We start from the raw sequence: 23,221 nt of genomic DNA, 5'->3' as shown, positions 1-23,221 counted from the left end.
TTTAAATAGATGAAGCGCACTCTATGTACGATATGAGGCCCGGCAGACAGCGGTGTGATGTTATGCTACAGTACGATATGAGGCCCGGCAGACAGCGGTGTGATGTTATGCTACAGTACGATATGAGGCCCGGCAGACAGCGGTGTGATGTTATGTTATGTACGTTATGAGGCCCGTCAGACAGCGGTGTGATATTATGTTATGTACGATATGAGGCCCGGCAGACAGCGGTGTGATGTTATGCTACAGTGAAATATCACCTTACACTGTTTTGTCTTTAAACAAATGTTCCTGATATATGCAAGCAAGGCATAGTACAATCCCAGACCACACACACACAACCCCACGCGCGCACGGACGCACACACGCGCACGCACACGCACACAGACACACACGCACGCACGCATGTGCGCGCACGGACGTACACACGCACGCACACATCACGCCACCAACTCATCACACACCATACCATATACCACACGCAGAAACGGGGGAATGTGTCTATCCGTGCATTTAACGCAGATTAATTAAGAGTAATAGTTTGGACGGGCCCCAAAGCTGTTGTTTTTCCATCGTTAAAAGGTTTTTATAAATGCCGCTGTTGGTTCGGGGCCCGTCTGGCATCCAGCTGCAAGCAGCCGTCATCTGTTCAGAAACCACACGTTGTAAAGCAGTCAGCTTCTAGTACCACTGTAAATTCATTGTGAAAAAAAAAATTGCAGTTAAAGGTATGGCAAGTTATTTTCTTTTGTTAAAATACATACAAATTACATTCTGATAGTACTCAACGCGTCTCCCTCTCTCTTCAGATCTTTATGTTTAAGTGCGTCTTTGCAATGGGTGCCAAGGCCGACAAGACGTAATTTAAAAAAAGAAATCTTCTACAAATCTTTTTTTTACACTTTTTTTTTAAACGCCCTCTATTTTTTTATAATGGGAGAATTGGCACTCAGAGCCTTAACTGGTGACCACCAGGTGGCACTGAAGGAGTTAAACAGAAAATGCACTTTCAGGTCGGGATACCAATTATGTCCAATCAGGATAGAGAATTCAGGAACTCCGGAATCTCAGGATATGATACCTGATACCTTCATATTTTTACCATCTTATCTATAAATGCACGTAGTCTCTGCACGCACGTCTGTAATCCACGTAACTCGAGAACCGTTCGCCCCACGGAGTTCGACACACGCGTTCCACACCCCCACAGGGAGCGCAGTCGGACCCACGGTTGTCCAGAACCGCCTGGGCCCTGGATCTGATCACCCCTATATCTCCATATATGGAGCTGGCCTGTTCTGACATCACAACACTTCATATTTGGGCATGCCTGACACAGAACTCCATATTATATGAATAAAGGGACACAGAGAGACAGATACAGAAATCTCCATACATGGGCATAAAAGGGACACAGACAGTTGGGTGGAACGGGTACTCTGACACGGGTATTGAACGGGTACTCTGACACGGGTACTCTGACACGGGTATTGAACGGGTACTCTGACACGGGTACTCTGACACGGGTACTCTGACACGGGTACTCTGACACGGGTACTCTGACACGGGTATTGAACGGGTACTCTGACACGGGTATTGAACGGGTACTCTGACACGGGTACAACAGGTATTGCATAGCCGGGTCGTTACCGACTCGGTGCTCTACAGCTGGGCACCGGTCTAGTTGAGCTATAGCAACTGCCTGTTATAATTTCACCCGCCTCCCTGTCTAATTATTGGTCGGTATTAGGATGTTGATATGCCCCAAATCAAACAGTGTTTTTTGACTGGGGGGTCATATTTTGACAGCAGCAACTGCCTGTCATAATCTCATAATCCCTGTCTAATTATTGGTCAGTATTAGGATGTTGATATTAATTTTGTATTCATCCTTATAGAGCATGCCTGCTTTATCAGGGGATAAATTTAATCTTGACCATCCGGTCAACATTCGTGTCAGAATCTGTGTTTAGGTGAGACACGTTTTGTGGGAACTGCGGCGATATGTACTGTAATGTAAATTAATAGGCGGTATACCGTCTAAATTAATAAATATAGTAAAAGTTAAAATACAACCACTCTAATTTTACAAGTTATATTGTATTAACGTTTTCTGACACATTGGACAACATTTTATTTTATTCATAAAAATCACACCCGTGTGAAGTGAGGGGCGCTCGGCTCTTATCATCATACCCATAATAAATCATCTCATTCTGGCCAATCACAATTTGCGTCCTCACTTTTGTCTTCAATGTTTGTGTTTACGCAGTGTTTGTGTTTACACTATAGATTTTTTACACAAAAAGGTGGCAGTAGAAAGGTGGCAGTAGAAAAACAATGTTTGTGTTTACACAAACACTCAAAGCTGGACATAGGAGGGGCTAGCGGGCCCTCAAAAACTTTACATAATGCTGCTGTAATAGCTATAGCATCAAAATCAGTTTAACCATTTAAACCCCAATAAATATATAATAATATATCAGCTCTCAGCAGCTTTCATGGGGGTCCCTGGCACTAAATATTCTCAGATGGGGGGGTCAAATACATATTCATTTGGGGGTCCTTGACATTAAAAGTAGCACAGCTGTATGGCATTCCAGTTTCACTCATTACCTTCGACTCGTGGCTGACGAGTAACCTCTAATAGCTTTTAAACCAACAGCGCAGAGCTTCAGGAATTCTTATAAAAAAATGCACTATTTAATTGGGATAATCTTTTTTATCAAAGGTCTGTCTCCAAAGCCAGCACCCACAGCAGCAGTAATACATGTTGTTGATTTATCTTTATTCTAAGACAGACGGCAGAGCTTTTTTTTATTGCTGTATTAAGGAAATATTTTTATGTGTGTCCCTATTCTGGGGTGAACATTTGCCGAAAATAATAACTTACAGTGCAAGCTCACAATTTAGGCCTCTCACACAACTCACACACAATTACCCAATTTCAATTGTTTGAGATAATTGCAATTATTTAGCATGATCTTATTTAGCATGATCTTCATAGGCTACTGTTTCCACGTTGAAAAATACGCTTTCAAACATTTTCCAAAAATAGCCTAGATGTAATCAAATTCCCTCGATGTGTTCCATCCTGAGATATGGTGTTCACTAGAATGGGACTGACAGAAGTACGTCTGCGTAACACCCCAGAAGCAACTACATATCTGAGATTCCAATGAAAAAAGTATTCAAGTCTTTTCTTTTCTTTTCTTTTCCTAGGCGTTGATAGTGTTGTGAGAGAGACAGAACACGGGGAGATTGAGAGAGAGAGAGAGGTGGGAGTGACATAGATTGGTGATTGGCCGGAACGAGATGATGTATGAGAATAAGAGTGGCCCTCACTTCACACAGGTGTGATTTTTGTTACTCTACAGCTGCTAGTTTAAATCTCAGTTCTCACAATGCGTTACTTTATACAGTGCAGTGCGTTTCTTCACTTCAAATCCATGGCACAACAGCTGCTGTCACCGTCATTGATGATAACCTCGTCCCTTTCGCTATTCTCCAAAGTTTCACCGGAATAATCATGATATGTAGACAAATATGACGATTTCTGCCCATTCCATTGCGTCACTCTTTACCAACTCGGCTATATCTTGGCGCCCCCTTTCAACCGCTTTCCTTGAGAAAGTCGCACTGCAACTTCTGTCCCTGGCCGCTATCATCATGATCCAATCACTGAACACCACCACACTGGAGGGGGTTAACGCGCCACTGCTGTACATGTAAACATCTCCACGACAAACAGAACGTTCTCATTAATCTCCCCCTCCTTTCATCCATCTTCCGCTGTCGTTCCTTTAGTAAGACTGTTCTGTCATCGTCCATCGTCGTTGTGCTAACGACATTAGCACGAGCCGACTTGCCCTCAATTCTTCCATTTAGTATGAAGATGTTTTACGGGAAAGAGAGGGTAAAAACATGTCTGCTGTACTTTCCACTGTGGGAATTTTATGCCATCAAAATGTCATCAGTTTAATGAGGACTAATGACTGGGGAAAGAACGGTTCTAACTAAACTGATTTGAAGACCAAAGAAATGCTGTGATACGTCTTCTCCACTGCCGGCTGTTACAACTCATGTTTTTAAACACAGACAAATTGCATAGTAAAATTCTTAATGTTAATTTAGTGTGTACAATGTGTACAATGAACGTAAGGGTTCCATATGGTAACATTAGTACATTGTTCAGAGTTAATAAATCTTTCACAACATTATATTAATTATATAAAAAAAATTTGGGGGGGAGGGACTACTCAAAAGATACATTTATTCACCCATATATGACAATACAAGAAAACACCTCATTTAGAGCTGCTTTTGATGCTTTTGTGTGACGCTCTAGATATGATCACGTAGGGCAGTCATTTGTGAAGGAAGAAAATCTCAAGTGAGAGGCGCTCTTATCATCATACATCACATTCCGTGCTCAGCCAATCAAATCATCGCTATGTGGGGTACACACATTACTCAGCCAATCAAATAATCGCTAAGGGGTACACACAGCCACACAAAGCTGGGCATAACAAAAAAGTCTAAATATGGACTTGTGTTCTGATGGACAGCGATGGTATTTTAAATGACCCCACAGAAGAATGCAGTACAGTTTGTGACACTGAGTCTCTGTTGGGTTCACAAAGGCAGCGGTGGCATTTAGACATGTGCTGTTTGGGGACACATTGAGTGACCGTGATGTTTCTACATGAGTGTGACCATGATGGCATTAGAATAGAACAAACCGCCTCATGCCATCTCTATGATGACCTTACCCACACCACAGTTAACCATGCAGCGGGAAAATGATCAACACAGACACGCATTGTGTGTCCTGGTGAAAGAGGATTAATTGTGTGTGTGTGTGTGTGTGTGTGTGTGTGTGTGTGTGTGTGTGTGTGTGTGTGTGTGTGTGTGTGTGTGTGTGTGTGTGTTCATAATAGGGCTGTCCCCGACTAAGGATTTGTATAGTCGACTGATAGATGAATAAATTAGCTGTTAGTCGACTAATAGTCGACTAAGCAAAAAAAAAAAAAAAACTTTTTTCTTTTTTTTTTTTTTTTTGCCCCAAGAAAATTGTATATAAAAATACAATATTTACAAAAATATACAAAAATATTGTATTATTCCACTAGGTCTGTGGGGGACATAAACACATTTGAACATTCTGACTGTTCAAATCTTTCTTTTTAACAACTGAGAGGCTTGTCATTAGCCAGATTGAGCACAGCAGGTGAGATTGAGATTCTGGAGTCTATCAGGCCAGCACACTGTGCGATTCAAGTCACAGGCAGTGGCACATTGCCACACAGGCAGACACACTCCAGATGCACATTGGAGATTTGAACAGTCAGAATGTTCAAATGTGTTTATGTCCCCCACAGACCTAGTGGAATAATACAATATTTTTGTATATTTTTGTAAATATTGTATTTTTATATACAATTTTTTGGGGCAAAAAAAAAAAAAAAAAAAAAAAAAAAATCTTTTTTTTTTTTTTTTTTTTTTTTTTTTTTTAGTCGACTATGAGGTGGTCAGTCGACTGAGACCCGTTCCGATCGATTAGTCGACTATTCGACTAATCGAGGTCAGCCCTAGTTCATAAACCCACTCTGCGATTGGTTTGTGAAGAGGAAAACCTACCCAACATGCTGTTTACTACTGGAATTAATACCATTCCTCTCCCTCTCTCTTTGGTTCTCTCTCTCTCTCTCTCTCTCTCTCTCTCTCTCTCTCACACACACACACACACACACACACACACACACACATGCAGACTCAATATACAGTATGGATGCCAACACACGAAAGCATGGGCCCGGCATCGGGTCACTCGCGGGAGTGGAGAGAGCGGGAAACAGCCGTAGGATGGCGAGCAGCGAGCGGGTTTATGTTGTAGGATGTCTGCACTGTCAAAGAAGAAAACTACAACATTTTTGAAACACAAGGTCAAGTTCACAGGAGTCCCACATTCTACTAGCCTGGCTCGCCCCTACTAATATCACACTGCAAGGGCTTTTTTTCTTCTTCTTTTTTGCACCGGCAGATTGGTGTCTGGCCACTGTGAGGCTACATTCTACCATTGAAGGGAGGAGGGAGATGACAGAGGGATAGAGGGAATAAAACAGGAGGAAATTAATTTGGGAATGTCGCAGGAATGGAGAGGAAATTAATTTCTCTCACCCCCCCCTGTTTTTAAAGTACAGTAGCATAAATGGACAGTGAAGAAGTATAATCGGGCTGCAACAGTCTCTCTCAACCTGGCATCCTTTGGGCATGTCAATGTGGGTTAAATATTTCAAAACAATTTGAAAAAATCACACCCGTGTGAAGAAAGTGATGCAACTCCGTGTGGGAGTCCCCGGGGGGTCCCGGAACTTCCAGACACGCGGGAACGCGCCCAGGGTGCCGGCCCGGTTCCGGCGAGCCGCCCGTGTCCGAAACGGTTGAGAAACGACAGAGATACCATGTGGGGGTTCCCAGGGGGTCCCTCTACTGTACTGTACTGTACTGTACTGTACTGATACACCTGAAATCATCATATATACAATTAATATGTATGTGTGTGTTAGGCTGTACAACAGCCAGGCACACACAAAGCTACTGTACTTAAGGAAGTGGTTGCACCACTTAAATATTGGAAATAGCAGACGAAAAGATAAGACTGCAAGAGTGTAGTCTTGTGTATCAATGTGTCAAAGCACCAAAGGTCACATGAGAACTCTACAGAACTTGTCCAAGGTTTCAGTTTTCTATGAAAATGTTCAGAAAGGTTGTGGTACAGTTGCGTGTAAATGTCTCTTAGAAGACACAAGCTGGTGCCAAACAAGATTACTTTTAGTTTGAATGTGCTGGGGACGAAAGTCTGAAACGTATTAAAAACTAAAAACTAGAGCTGGGACTTGATTAAAAAACTTAATCTAATTAATCAGAGGCTTTGCGATTAATTAATCTAGATTAATCGCATTTTTTTTTCTCTTTTTTTTAAAAATATTTTTTATCCCACGATTTTGTAACCCAGTTTTCTTTTCACCCAGTGCCAATTATCTAATGTAATCCTGGGCGCTACACTTCCTCTGCCAACCTGGGGGGGCAGCGGACTGACCTCATGCCTCCTTCTATGCATGAGGAGTCCAAGCTGCTTCTTTTCACCTGACAGGGGGGAATTTCCCCGGCCGGACGTAGCGCGTGGAAGGGACACGTTATTCCAACCAGTTCCTTTCCCCTCCATCAGGCGCCCCGGCTGGCCAGGGGAAGGTAGTTTTAGAGACCAGGATTACGGCATGTTTTTGTGAGGGTATCTACCCTAGGGGACACGGGGAGAACATGCAAACTCCACACAGAAAGGCCCTATCGCCAACCCCCGCCTCGGGTATGGGCACTGATGACGCGGAGGAGGGAACACGCCGCCAGTGCCCACAGCGTCCCCAGCGGGAATCGAACCCAGGACCTTCTAGCTGTGAGGCGACAGCACTACCAACTGTGCCACCGTGCCCCTCGATTAATCGCATTTTAATCGCATATCATTATTTGACCCGAGAACAGTGAGAAAGCAATTTTTTCAAATGGATGTTGGTATACTAGTGAATCAATGAATAGTGAATACATAAGTTTAAGCAATAAAACATTGTTTTTGTAGTAATAGGGGTAATAATTCTATATTGAATAATTGCACACAACTGTGCTGTAATCCACGCTACCATCAGATAGCCTTTTAAATCCTATTTCCAATCCACGGGGACAAGCAAAGTGATCTCAGCGGCTTCCCCCAGTCTGGTGAACTGTCTGCGGTTTCTGGTGGTGTTATTGTCTGAAGAGGACACGGACACTTGGTGCGCAGGTCCGTCTGAAAACTGTCCAGTGACAACGTTCCGCGGTGAAATAAATAGTGTGATTAAAATGCGTTCATTTTTTTAATGCATACATTTTTCTGTAGTTAATTAATCGTAATTAATCGCAATTAGTCCCGGCCCTACTAAAAACACATCATCACTAGCAAGCATTGAAATAAACGCCATTGCAAAAGACTTAACTCTACCACCACGCTCTGACAGCTCTGGTGAACCAAAAAAACTATAATTCAGAAATGAAAGTCCATATTTTTATTGTTCCATGCGCCTTGACAAGAAGACAAACGTCCAGCCTTCACACTGATGAAGGCTGCATGGCTGCAACGTTTGTCATCTTGTCATCTTGAGGCACATGGAACAATGTTTGATTTGTTGAGACTGACATATTTCTTGGCCTTCCAAGTCACATGTGTCAAATTCTTAATTTTGAAGGGAGAAATATATGTTATGAAGAGATGTTTTGTATTGAAATTGTTCGTCTGGAGTGCGAGACCAACCACCACTTACTTCTGTGTCCTCTCAGGATGCTGTGGCTGTGGGGAAGATGGCGAGCCGTGCACTGATTCAGGGCCAGTCCATAACCTCCAGAGGTCCTGACAGACCCAGCGGATTGAGGAGACACAGCTCACACCCTTTGACGCGTAGCAGGCCGCTCCCCCGCTCCTCCCTGTACTCCACCGCACACCTCGACGCACGGCGGGCCAGGGTGAGTGCGTGCATAGGAAAACCAGTGATTCTCAAACCTCGGTTTGATTTTGCCTTTTTTATCCTAAAAAGTATAACAGTTTTGGGCATATGAGGTTTCTATCTAAAAAAAATACAAAACAAATACAACAAAAGAGGTGGTGCTAGGTGGTTAAGTGGAGTCTTCAGACTTGCAGTAGAAAATGGGGAGTGAGTCAAGTATTTAGTCCTGACTGAGATGTGGTCTAATCTAATCTTACCTGTATATCCATCTAACTAAATGAGTCTCTTTCCTCCCTCTGTCTGGGCTCAGCTCCAGCCAACGTTCCTGCTGTTTTGTAAACACAGCAAAAAAAACCTCTTCTCTATCCAACAGCAGACACAGTCACACTGCAGCCGTCTGCAATGCGACATACTGCAACAAACAACAACATCACCTTCCTGGGCGGGTGCACACCCGGGTGGGGATCATTTTCAATTTGAACTATTATTCCCTTTCCTTAACGATTCCCTCTTAACGGTCCAAAAAAAGTATCTACCAGTATATCAATTAGGACTCCATTATAATTTTTGCACAAACACACAACGCACAAACTCCAAATATGAGGCCATGGATGCCTCTCTGGGGCGTCTCCCTATAGGGAGGTCCTTGACGCAAGTCCCACTGGGAAGAGACCCCGGGGCAGACCAAGGTGCAGTTGGAGGAAACACATCGACTCACTGGCCTTGGAACGTCTCGGAAGTCACTAATGTTGCTCTGGAGAGGGAAGTCTGGAGCACTCTGGTGGAGCTGTTGCCCCCGCGACCCGACTACGGATAAGCGGTTGAAGATGGATGGATGGATGGAGTATTGCATAGCTATTATTGTAGTGGTTCTCAAACTGAGTTCCAGGGACACTCTGGGTTACTTGAGGGGGTTCCAAATGGATCCTTAAAGGTGTGTAACTGTGAGAGTAATTTACATTTTAAAGTGTGAGAACCACCAATATTGTAATTGTAAATTAGCAGACATGAAGTCCACATAGCAGCTCTGACAGTATGATAAAAAGGGTTCTGGAAACGTTTACCAAATGTGATGGAACCGATTGATGTCCGTGTGTGTGTGTGTGTGTGTGTGTGTATTGTTCACGTGCCCACACATGCACATGCTAAAGGTTTGTTAGCACCATATGAAGGTCATTCCAGTTAAGCAGAGCGCGTCGGGCTCCCCGCTGATAACTCCAGAGGAACAAAGCAAACCGGAGGTCAAAAGGTCACAGGGATGACCGCCCTGTACACTATAACTAAAAACTTTTACTAAAGTACTGCACTTGAGTACAATTTGGAGGTACTTTTACTTTACTTGAGTATGTACATTTTTCGATACTTTACTTCTACTCCAGTGCATCTCAAATTGTACTTTTTTTCTTTTTACTCCGCTGTGTGTGGGTGTGTGTGTGTGTGTGTGTGTGTGTGTGCCTGTGTGTGTGCCTGCTCGCGTGCACATGTGCGTGCGTGCCGTGGGATCAGACTGATTTTGGAGCAGTGGGTTTATTTTCTTCAAACCATGACTGATAAAGTACAGCTGTCCAAACACACACACACACACACACACACACACACACACACACACACACACACACACACACACACACACACACACACACACACACACACAGTCATACATATATATATACAGACAGGCAGATCAACACATGTTTTAAAAACTTTGTAAATCCAAACCCAGAGCTAATTTCCCTCTGTAAATCTAGTTTAGAGTGTAGTGTTTCAAAGCATTTTTAACCACTTGAACCCCAGCATCCACATTCTGGGGGGGAACATTAGCCAAAAATAGCAAATCTACAAGTTCACAACGTGTCTAAACGCAAAGTCTATTGTGAGCTTATAGCTTGTAGATTTGGTTTAGATGGAAAAAAGGCGGTCCAAGTACAGTTGCAACTCAGATTCAGTTTCACTAATCTTGTAGATCGGCTATTTTTGGCAAAGTAATTTCGTCTCGGTCACATGGAAACCTCACTTGTCCAAAACTGTTACTTTTCAGGATTCAAATTCAAAATTAACAAAAATAGCAGATCTACAAGCTCAAAATGCAGCATTCAGTATTTAAGTCCGACGTCATTTTGTAGTGCTACGTTATGTCCGGGTCCAAGTGGCACCAGCTCCCGTCCGCATCCCATTGTAAATAGAATATCGAAACGCGTGAATCTTTTTACAATGACGTTATTTTTCAGAAAGGAAGCCATTGAGGGTTAAAATGGGTCTGAATGCTTACAACTCGAGTAGAATTATTGTGTTTTGTACAAGTGTCCATGACAACAAAAATATATGATGTGGAGACAATAAAGACTATTATTATCATTATTATTGAAGGCCATATCATCATTATTATTGAGACCATTTACTCGTTAAATGAGACTTTCGTGGTTGTTTTCGTAAAAAAAAATTACAAGTACAATTGCAACTGATGTCCATTTCACTAAAACTACAGGGTTTCAGTGGTTTCTTTATTTTGTCTTTTCGTTTATGGCGTGGCTCTGTTAGAGTGGTTCTCAAAGTGGGGCCTATAGGGACACAAAGGGATCCTGGAGGGGGGTTCCCAGCAAAAAAAATGGTTCGGGCATCTGGTTAGGATGCCTCTCGAGCGTCTCCCTAGGGAGGTCCTCGATGCACGTCCCACTGGGAGAGACCCCGGGGCAGACCAAGGCGCAGTTGGAGGGATTACATCAATTCACTGGCCTTGGAATGCCTCGCGATCCCCCAGGAGAAAGTTACTCATTTTGCTCTGGAGAGGGAAATCTGGAGCACTCTGGTGGAGCTGTTGCCCCCGCGACCCAACTACGGACAAGTGGTTGAAGATGGATGGATATAGTGTACATTGGCCATACATTACATTAGTCACTACACACTTTGAGGCGCTTGAAGATACTATTTTTAAATGTTATCCATGTGCATTATGTGCACTCAGCTTTGCTTGTGTACAAATATCGATTTACATGTATGTCTCTGATTACATTGTATGCATGCATATTGTATGGTGTACCAGCATACAATAAGGTCAGACTAAAGAGGTCCTCGACTTTGAGGCTTAATCAGGAGTTGTAGTAGCCACGGGGTAATCTAGGCGGTGGACTCTTGTCTTCATGTCTTTATGTATGTAAAATTGTCTTGTTCTTTGTGTTATGTCAAATGTGTGTACAGTATATGTGTTCTGCATACTTGGCTGCTGGGTCGCAAGACAAATTTCAGTGTGAACTGACAATAAAGCACTATATCATATCATGTCGTCTATGTCGGATGTTAACCTCATAATGTCCAAAACTGTAACTTTGTCGCTTCGTGTCACGTTTCGAGCTTGTGGATTTGCTACCTTTGACGCTTTTGTGTGACGCTGTAGTTAGTGTATTATGGTCAAGTACGTCTTGGCGTAAATTTACAAAAACCTCAAAAAGTTAGGTTAGTGCCCGACAGTAAAGATACTGTATGTACTGTAAATGGTGCATTTATATAGCGCCTTTATCCAAGGCGCTTTACAGAGATTGTGCATTACATTCACCCATTCACACACACACATTCATACACCGATGGCAGCGGAAACCATGCAAGGCACCAACTAGCACATCGGGAGCAATTAGGGGTTTGGTGTCTTGCTCAAGGACACTTCGACAGTAACTCTGGGGGAGCCCGGGTTCGAACGAGGCACTCTACCCCTGAGCCACCGCCGCCCCTAACTGTGTACTGTGTGTGTGTGTGTGTGTGTGTGTGTGCATGTGTGTGCGTGTGCATGTGTGTGCGTGTGCATGTGTGTGCGCGTGCGTGCGCACACAGGCGTGTGCGTGTGTGAATTCCAGATTTGTGTATACTTTAAGCATCAATTTCCTGTGCTGTTATTCCACTAACTGTATGTTTTAGTCACAGGCTGTTGACTGTAGCTCATTTGAAAATAACATGGATCTGCTGCAATGCCTTTTAGTAGACTTTATTACTAGTATGAAATACATAGACATAAACATTAACAAAGGAGTACACCATCATATAGCTCTTACATTAATGCAACAGTACATAATGTACATTTAACCCATTCAGGATAGGAACCCCTTTTGGTGTTTTAAGCATTATGTTATCTTGTAGGATGTTTGAATATATATTCTTTCAACGTTTTTAACTAAAATCTTTGCTTCTTGGGCTGGGGGGGGGGGGTGTCTCTGAAACAACATATTTTCAGATGGGGGTCGGCGGCCACATACATACATATATTTTTGGGGGTCCTTGACATGAAAATGACATAGCCGACTGACATAGAAACATAGTTTTTTCAGAAAACTGTCATGATTTAGAAGACATTTGTAGAATTGTCCTCAGGTCTAAATGGGTTTATAAGTCGGGTGGAAACCTCATACGTCCAATCAGCACATCTGCAGGCTCAAAACGAGCTCTTGAGCTTACAGGTGTGCTACTATTGATGCTTCTGCCTCGTGTGACGCTGCAGTATCTGATGAAGTAACACAGTTATTTACGAATGAAAAAAACACCAACAGTTTAAATATGGAGATAAGAGGTTTCTGCCTAACAACAATACGTGGCCTCCACTGTTCCTAATACTTAGGATGGATTAAATGCAGATGATACTATGTTTCACTACATAATCAAATATACAGCGACAAATACAGCAAAAGAGTGTGGACCACATTATAAGACACAAACAGAAATCAATTAAAACACACAGACACACACACACACACAACCACAACCTCTCAAACAACAAACGGGCCAACCAATCGCCATCCACACTGATCCACTCCCAGACGTGCGGCCTCGTGTCACGGACCGAACATAGTAGATCTCTAATCTCACGACGTGTCAATGAGACACTATGTTTTTGGTGCGGGACACTGGCGTGCAACGTATAAATCAGCCTTTCAGTTCTCTGGCACAAGTCGTGTTGTTTGTGGTTCAGCAGCATCAGAAGGTATGCAGTGGTGGGAAGTAACTAGAGTACATGTACTCTAGTATACCGTACTTAAGTAAAATTTTTAGGACTTTTTACTTGCATATTATTTTCCATGTTCTGTACTTTTACTTCCACTTCTTTACTTTACTACACTACACTTATTTGAAAACTTTGTAGGTTCGTCGTCGTAAGCTTGTAGATCTGCTATAATCTTATAATATTATAGATTTGTTATAATATTTTATACATTTTGAAAACATGTTAAACGGCTACATTATGCGCAATGAGTACTTTTGGTACTATATTATATTATACTATATATTTTATTTTGATGCCAATACTTTTGTACTTTTACTCTAATAATAGATAAAAATCTGTACTTTGTCCACTACTGAAGGTATGCCTAGGCCTGTCACAACAGACCGCATGATCGCAATTATGCGGGATAATCAAAATTATTTCGCATAATCGTCATAATTGTTTCCATGTTTAAAAAATGTTTATACATTTATTTATTTTTTTAGAAATATAGCAGATAATATTCTGGCCTTATTTATTTTGGAACCGCCTGTCATTTCTTTGCATATTGAAGTTATCTACCATGTGCAAGTTATAAAAAATATGTCTGTCTGTCTGTGTAAGGTAACTGTTTAGGGCCTATATCAGTGGTCCTCAATCCTTTCATGTCAAGGACCCCCACAATTATGTGTTTGGCCCGCCGACCCCCATCTCAAAATATTTTGTTTTAAGTAGATCGGCTATTCTTGTACATCTGCTATTTTTTAATCGCCAAAGTATAAAATAATGGTTCCAAAGACGCTTTCCCAGTTTGAATGGGTCAAATAAATCGTTAATCGCAATTAATTATATGACAGTTAATAACGTAATGGTCAAGTAAACATTGATGTTCGTGAGTCGTGACAACCCTAGGTACGCCTTCCAAACCACGTGGTAACCCTACAGCACTGTCCCCACCAAATTAACCCTAGGTACGCCTTCCAAACCACGTGGTAACCCTACAGCACTGTCCCCACCAAATTAAACACATTTAAACCACGTGGTAACCCTACAGCACTGTCCCCACCAAATTAACCCTAGGTACGCCTTCCAAACCACGTCGTAACCCTACAGCACTGTCCCCACCAAATTAAACCACGTGGTAACCCTACAGCACTGTCCCCACCAAATTAAACCACGTGGTAACCCTACAGCACTGTCCCCACCAAATTAAACCACGTGGTAACCCTGCAGCACTGTCCCCACCAAATTAAACCACGTGGTAACCCTACAGCACTGTCCCCACCAAATTAAACCACGTGGTAACCCTACAGCACTGTCCCCACCAAATTAAACCACGTGGTAACCCTACAGCACTGTCCCCACCAAATTAAACCACGTGGTAACCCTACAGCACTGTCCCCACCAAATTAAACCACGTGGTAACCCTACAGCACTGTCCCCACCAAATTAACCCTAGGTACGCCTTCCAAACCACGTGGTAACCCTACAGCACTGTCCCCACCAAATTAAACCACGTGGTAACCCTACAGCACTGTCCCCACCAAATTAAACCACGTGGTAACCCTACAGCACTGTCCCCACCAAATTAACCCTAGGTACGCCTTCCAAACCACGTGGTAACCCTACAGCACTGTCCCCACCAAATTAAACCACGTGGTAACCCTACAGCACTGTCCCCACCAAATTAAACCACGTGGTAACCCTACAGCACTGTCCCCACCAAATTAACCCTAGGTACGCCTTCCAAACCACGTGGTAACCCTACAGCACTGTCCCCACCAAATTAAACCACGTGGTACCCTACAGCACTGTCCCCACCAAATTAACCCTAGGTACGCCTTCCAAACCACGTGGTAACCCTACAGCACTGTCCCCACCAAATTAAACCACGTGGTAACCCTACAGCACTGTCCCCACCAAATTAAACACATTTACTAAATGTTCACACCCCAAACATCCCAGTAGAAAAACCACAGAGGCCTGAATGGAAGTTCACTTGCTGATGAACCGGAGACGTTTGGTAATTTAACATATCAAACACAATAAATCACATTTGAGGAATGTCCGATTTAATTTGACCACTCGTACATACGCATTCTTTTCTTCCAAGAAGTCTTTAAAACAATATGATGGTGTTTAGAAGCCAAACTCAACTGTCCGTGTGTGTGTGTGTGTGTGTGTGTGTGTGTGTGTGTGTGTGTGTGTGTGTGTGTGTGTGTGTGTGTGTGTGTGTGTGTGTGTGTGTGTGTGTGTGTGTGTGTGTGTGTGTGTGTGTGTGTGTGTGTGTGCGTGCGTGCGTGCGTGCGCACGCGCATGCGTGCGTGCATGTGTGTTGTGTTCTAATTGTGTGTTTTAGTATGTTGTACTTTTACCAATGCGCTCATTTGAACAAGTACTGTATACATGACTGTATGTGTATGTACAATATGCATGCATGTGTATATACAGTATGCATGCATGTGTATGTGCAGTATGCATGCATGTGTATGTACAGTATGCATGCATGTGTATGTGCAGTATGCATGCATGTGTATGTACAGTATGCATGCATGTGTATGACCTACTGTAGATTCAAAACACACACACACACACACACACACACACACACACACACACACACACACACACACACACACACACACGCACATGCACCACACATAATAATCCTAGCTATATCTTTCTCTCTCTCTCCATCAGGCTGCAGGAAGAATGATCAGCACATCAGCAGGTAAGCTTACAAGTTGTGTGTTGCGTGCGTGTGTGCATGTGTGCGTGCGTGTGTGCGTGCGGTGGCTGCGTACACTTGTGAGCTCAGCGTCTGTTTTGTCACGCTGTTTGCTTTCCCCGCTTTGGGATATAACTGGACTTCTGGGAATGTCTCCCACTGGATTCCAAACCAGTATGGCAAACCTCAACCACCCAGTGAGCTATGATACGTCACACACACACACACACACACACACACACACTAAGGACACAAACACGCAGCATCGCTCTGAAGTTGAGCTCGGTGGAATTTGTTGTGCTTTGGTTTTGTGATAACAGACGGGCTGAACAGCCACATCACTACATCACAGCCTGGGATTAAACGCTTTATTATGCTGCTTTTATCAGGACATACACTGCATGTTTTCACACAAAGCAGACTGCAGATTAGGCCTACACTGTATGTATATGTGTACACTGTATGTATATACAGAGACTCACGGAAACGCTCCTGGGTGCTTTAGTGGTTGATTATTTAATGTTTAGGTTAGTTTAGTCCTGTTTGCTCAGTATCTGTGGAGCTGAGCTGTATGCTTTTCACTGCATTTTGGAAATATAAAATAGGAATAAATGTTTGTTTTTTTTAAGATTTGTTTTTGGCTTTTTGCCTTTTGATAGTAATTAGTGAAGACAGACAGGAAAGTGAGAAGGGGAGAGACACGCAGCAAAGGTCGTCATGATCGGGACTCGAACACGCGACACATTGTCAGGCCAGAGCCTATGTGGCATGCGCCTGGACCACTATGGCCCCATGTTGATTGATTGATTGATTGATTGATTGATTGATTGATTGATTGATGGATGGATTGATGGTATACACAGTAAAATCATTCATTCATTAAATCACATGTAACTCTGGGGAGTGTCCAAAATGTATCCATTTCACCGACTGAGAGATGACAGATCTAGTGGCTGAGTGGTTAGGGAAGTACAGTACTTAATAGTGCTTAGGGGAGTATAATAATTATGTAGTCTTCATAGCTTGTTTTTTATTTCGTTTTCGGTCGACAAACATTTTTCGTCATAGTTTTAGTCGACAGAACCAATACTGCCTGGGACTACGTGCAGCACAGAGTGCGGGACCCGGTCGATTAAACCGCTCTTTCTGGACACAAAGTTTTACTGTAACGTTGTCCTTAAATGTTGCTTCCCTGAGCCTGGTGTTGCCGTGGGATACGGTTGAAGATGATGATGAATGGCTTGAACTCTGACCTCTGTGCGTATCGCTTGTCTTCAGACTGAGTGTGTGCTCTTTGAGTGACAGCCACAGACAACAGCGTGGCAACTGTAGCGCTTCAAGCTGCTTTTTGTTGCTGTCGGGGCAGAAACTTCTTATCTCCAAATTCTAACTTATTGTGTGTGTGTTTTCTGAGTGGTGCTATAGGCTATAGACTGCTATGTGTGTGGCTGCATGTGTCCCTGGGTCTGTCCCTGGCTGTGTCCGAGCACGAAAATAGCATTATAGCGTTTGTTCACCACCAAGTGTCACTGTTGCACAGCCTAACACACAGACACACACAGGCCAGGGTGGAGTACCACTCACTTCAGACGGGTCAGCGTCCACCCAAAAGCATCAAAAGTAGTAGATCTGCAAGCTCGATTTTTTTTTTGCTATTTTCATTTTAATCCTGGAAAATAACAGCGTTGTTGGACATATGAGGTTTCCACCCTGACAGCGGCAATTTGATACTCTGTCGTACGATGGTTGTCACAATGCAGACAATGAGAGATGTTTGTCCGATGTCATGATGAGGCCCAAATCGGGATGCCCATTGGCTGTAAGAGGTTAAGCTTTGGGTAGATGTGTTGGCATTCCATCTTTTTTCCCATTCCATTCCATTGACCCGAGAAACAACAACAAAAAATTGCACAATCGTAGTCAAAAGGATCATTTCCATTGTGGTCCCATAATGTGCGACCTGTGAGGGTATAGCAACGTTACGTTAAAGAACATTTGACCTGTGAGGGTATAGCAACGTTACGTTAAAAAACATTTGACCTGTGAGGGTATAGCAACGTTACGTTAAAGAACATTTGACCTGTGAGGGTATAGCAACGTTACGTTAAAGAACATTTGACCTGTGAGGGTATATAGCAACGTTACGTTAAAGAACATTTCTATCTACACCAGTGGTTTTAAACCGTGTTCATAACAAGGCCCATTATTTATTCGACATTTGAGCCACGGACCAACATTTGATGAGCTTTAGCCTCTCAGACCCAAGACTTAGAATATTTTGTTATCGTCGGATAAGATTTTGTCCACAATTTCATCCATGCTGTATTGTTGTGGTACCATAGGAGTGATAACAGGCCAACGTTGATCAAAATAACAATTATTCTACATTCTCTAATTGTGTATAATGAACAATAATGTAACTCTTGAGAGCGTAAAATGAAACCAAATGGACCTGTACGGGTCCATTTGGTTTCATTTTACACTCTCAATTGATCTACAGTATAAGGGTCCATTTGGTTACCAACTCCATAATTTTGCTGGGGAACACCTGGAACCCCCCACTGTTTGGTCCTCGGACCACTGGTTGAAAACCACTGATCCACAGTAATATAATTATGATCAGGACCAAAATGGCATTCCGCAGCATCTTCAGGGTAGGACTTCAACTCCTGGAAAAGTAGTAAAGGTAAAAGTCATTGGAAGGATGGTTACAAAATGTAAACTGCCTGTGTTCATATTTTGAAGCCTCTGTAATGTCCATATAAATTAGTTGTGAGAGGCCTGCAGATTGCAGGAATTCCCAAGCCGAGAGCTAAGGCAGTCAGGCTATAATTCTGTCCAGTGTCTGAACCCATGGTGGTCTGAACCAGTTGCCCCATGGTGGAGACGACGATGCTTCCTGTATCTGTGATTTGCATCCTCAAACTCTTTCCCAAGCTTGTGTATCTACTATTGTTTGTGTAGATGTCAAGTGTCCGTCCGTCCGTCCGTCCGTCCGTCCGTCCGTCCGTCCGTCCGTCCGTCCGTCCGTCCGTCCGTCCGTCCGTCCGTCCGTCCGTCCGTCCGTCCGTCCGTCCGTCCGTCTGTCTGTCTGTCTGTCTGTCTGACTGTCTGTCTGTCTGTCTGTGTGTTTCAGTGTCTCTGGGTGTCTTGGTTACATAGGGCATACAAACACCATTTGTACTGTATACAGTATGTGTATATCCCCTTTTAGTGTGCATTTTTTAAGGGGCAAAGGTGTCTCCAGAGTGAGACACCAAAACTCCCCACCAACCAGGGGGTTGGGTCACATTACTGTCACTAATAGTACACCCAGGAGAGGTGCACTGTGGGTAATGAGGCCCCAAGGACTGCTGGGAGGTCATAGGTGATGCTGCCAGCCTCTCAAAAGACAGGTTTTGTGTGTGTGTGTGTGTGTGTGTGTGTGTGTGTGTGTGTGTGTGTGTGTGTGTGTGTGTGTGTGTGTGTGTGTGTGTGTGTGTGTGTGTGTGTGTGTGTGTGTGTGTGTGTGTGTGTGTGTGTGTGTGTGTGTGTGTGTGTGCCTGCATGCGTGCGTGAGAGAGAGAGAGAGTGGAAGACTTTGCTCATACCCTCTGAAATACCCACTGCATTGTTGACGGAAGTGCGGAGATTAAGGGTGAAATGTTTGGAAAATCGTAGCAATGTATCCTCTTAGGTTTGTGTGTTTTCTCTCTCTCTCTCGAGCGTGTGTTTATTTTGCCGCCCTCCAACCCTCGTTACGCTCAAACACGTCGAAGGCCTTTGACAGCGACTCATGTGCCGGTGGTCGTGATCAGTGGGTGAGTGGGTGGGTGTTTTGCGCGCGCGTGTGTGTGTGCGTGTGCATGTGTGTGTGACTGTGCGTGTGTGTGTGTGTGGTCTGTTGGTGGTTCCAGAGGGATATGATATGATATCGTCTCTGTCGGGTGTAAAAACCTCATATGTCCAAAACTGTTTTGGGTTTCAAATTCAAAAGCGTCTCAAGCAGCAGATCGACAAGCTCCAAACGAGCTTGCGGATCTGCTACTCTTGATGCTTTTGTGTATCACTTTATAGTGTGATCAATTAGTAGGCGTTAATTTACGGGGGGAAAACACCCACATTAAGTTATAGAACACGGAGATAGGAGGTTTCTTGTGGCCGACAGCAACGACACGGACACATATCTGTGGTCACATAGCTGGCATTTCTGTCTCTGTTCTGCTCCTCGCCGCCCGACAGATAAGAGAATTCCTCTCGCATGCGAGAACGTCACAGTCACACTGATCTGTATGCCCAGTGCTGGAGAGTAGCTAGGTACACAGCGGTGGGAAATGTACTCACTTCTTTTTTTTTTTGTAATACTGTCCGGAATCTGGCCACAAAAGATCACAGGATCTACTGAATGTGAAGGTAGAGTATTGTGGGGATGCCATACTGTGTGTCGTAGGCTCAATATGTCAGTTTGTCACCTCCGCCTTCACATTCAGTAGATCCTGTGATCTTTTGAAACCTATGTCTTCTCCCTAGCACTTTTTCGGAACTGAACTGAACTGAACTGAACTGAACGGGACCCACGCAACGCGCTGTCAGGCCAGAGCCTATATGTGGCATGCGCCTGGACCACTAGGCCAGCGGGCGCCCCGTCAAAGTGTCCTTGAGCAAGACACTGAACCCCAAATTGCTCCTGATATGTGCCGTTTGGTGCCTTGCATGGTTTCCGCCGCCATCGGTGTATGAATGGGTGAAATTAATGCACAATCTATGTAAAGCGCCTTGGATAAATGCGCTATATAAATGCACCATTTACCATTTACTGTACCATTTTTTGTGGCCAGATGTAATTTCTTGGGGTATATTAAATATCAAAAAATAAATCACTATAACATTTTGTAAAAAAAAAACATATTTAGCCCCAAATGGCCAAAATGTATATCTGAAGTAGGTAATGTATGTTTTGACATAATATTAAAAATCTACAAAGTAACTATAGTAACTAAAGCTGTTAAATAAATGTAGGGGAGTAAAATTACAATATTTGCCTCTGAGATGTAGTGGAGTAGAAGTAAAAGTATTAGAAGTTGGAATTAGTCAAGTAAAGTACAAATACCTCAAAATTGTACAGTACCTAAGTACCGGTAAATGTTACTTTACACCACTGTAAGTACATTTACTCAAGAAAAGGTTTGAGGTATTTCCACTTATTCATTTTATTCTATTCATATATTGGACAGTGAATATATTGATGAATATTGCATACAAAAGGTAGAAAAACAAGCAACATTACAAAAGGACACAAGAAGCGTGCAGTTTAGTTTGATTGTCCATGATCCTTTTTTTTTGTTGGACCTTAAAAGACACTCTTATATCTGTTATTTACTGTTACTTCGATGTACATTTGTACACTTCTGCTCTACTACATCTCAGACACAAATATTTAAATTTGAATCCTGAAAAGTAACTGTTTTGGACGTTTACACCTCGAGGAGCAGGGGTTAAGTGTCTTCCTCATGGGACACTTTGACGCGCAGTTCGGGGGTGGGGACACGAACCAGGGACCTGTCTGTTTCCCACGCTCTCTACCCACTCAGCGCTGTGGTATTTATTTATCGATGGGTTATCAGCTAATCCGGCTGTGGTATTTATTGATGAACTCATTACTTGGAACGACCTTTGTTTTGCCGCATAGTTCTCTGTGTTCCCAAGGAAATGTGCCTAGGTTTCCTACACATGCAGTCAAATGAATGTGTAAATGTAACTCAGATGAGTGTTAAAATGGAACCTGTCACGGGGCAACCCGTGCCCTATAGACACTATAAGACTCCACAATGTACTGAACATTACAAACGCACACTGCACAGCTGCTTCCATTAATTGACTGCCGTCAAGCTGCCTTGAAGGTATGGCGTGGCATTATATACTCTTATTTGTGTTGCCTAATTCTATTGTAATTGTTTTGTGATTTATTTGATGCCTTGTAAAACATTCAGAGTCTATTAAGGACATGTGTAATTGTATAGTTAGTCTATCTCATGGGTCATGCTTTACCTTGTTTGAGTAGATTGTCCAATTACTAATCATTATGGGTGGGTCTCACCTGGTATGTAAGGGAGGCTGGAAATGTTGAGGGGTTCTTTGCTCAGTTGGCTTGAGACAGCAAAGAGACAACACCAAGGGAGAGCTGCCAGGGTCTTCAGGGAAGGCATAGCCTGTTTTCAGTTTCTTTAGTTCTTGGTTTGTTGTTTTTGTCTTTGTCTTTGTTTAGTTATCAAGTGTTTATTTCTTACTTTCGGTTTTTGAAAGTGTATTTTGGCCTGTACTATTTTTGCAGTATATGTTTTGCCTCAGACCCGGACTGTGACAATCCGTCATATGGGCTGTTGTATTTTGGAGGTAAATAAATACAACAAAAAGATCTACATTCTTGGACTTCGTCTATTCTCGGAGCCTTGACCGCTCGGTCCGCTCTCTGTTACAGAACCAATAGAATGTTCCACTCTTCATATAGTTACACATAGCCTGAACGAGACCTATGGTTTTCTTGGCGGACCATCTCCCCCTATTGGTTCACCTCCCAACCCCACGCCTTGCCTCCACATTTGGAGTGACGCCCCCCTGCAGTCTGCCCTCTTATTGTTTAGCGAAAATACAAGGTTCACTCCGCTCATATGCCAATTCTCATGCATCTCTCGCACGTTTTTTTCTCCTTTGAAACAAAACGCTTGTGGTTTCCGAGGCTAAGTTACACATGTTTTGTTTAAATGAACACTGAGGATTTCACTGTGTACAGTTTCAGTACTTGGTTGAGCTCAAAATATAAAAATATATATTTTTTTTCATTACGTTTTCGTTTTAATAATAATGAAATTGACCCTTTTATTTCATGTGAATTATTCCTATATAGCGAGACTGCAGTCGGGGTGCGTGCGTGCGCGTGTGCATGCGTGCGTCCCTTCAATCCGCTGCAGGAAAATATAATATTATTATTACGATTCCTGGACAGACAGAGGAGAGGAT

General features: G+C 43.1%; 1 protein-coding gene across 1 annotated transcript in view; it reads left to right on the top strand.

The window, feature by feature from the left end:
• LOC310870687 (stAR-related lipid transfer protein 13-like) overlaps positions 1-23,221 on the top strand; it is a 121,810-nt gene that overhangs the window by 17,658 nt on the left and 80,931 nt on the right. Inside the window, exons 3-4 of the mRNA XM_083781957.1 lie at positions 8,371-8,553; positions 16,198-16,228. Coding sequence (XP_083638083.1) covers positions 8,371-8,553; positions 16,198-16,228 — 214 coding nt within the window. The remainder of the gene's footprint in view (positions 1-8,370; positions 8,554-16,197; positions 16,229-23,221) is intronic.

Source organism: Protomyctophum parallelum (genome assembly GCF_964188405.1).
Source record: "Protomyctophum parallelum genome assembly, chromosome: 1".
NCBI lineage: Eukaryota > Metazoa > Chordata > Actinopteri > Myctophiformes > Myctophidae > Protomyctophum > Protomyctophum parallelum.
This window is presented reverse-complemented; position numbering and strand designations above follow the sequence as displayed.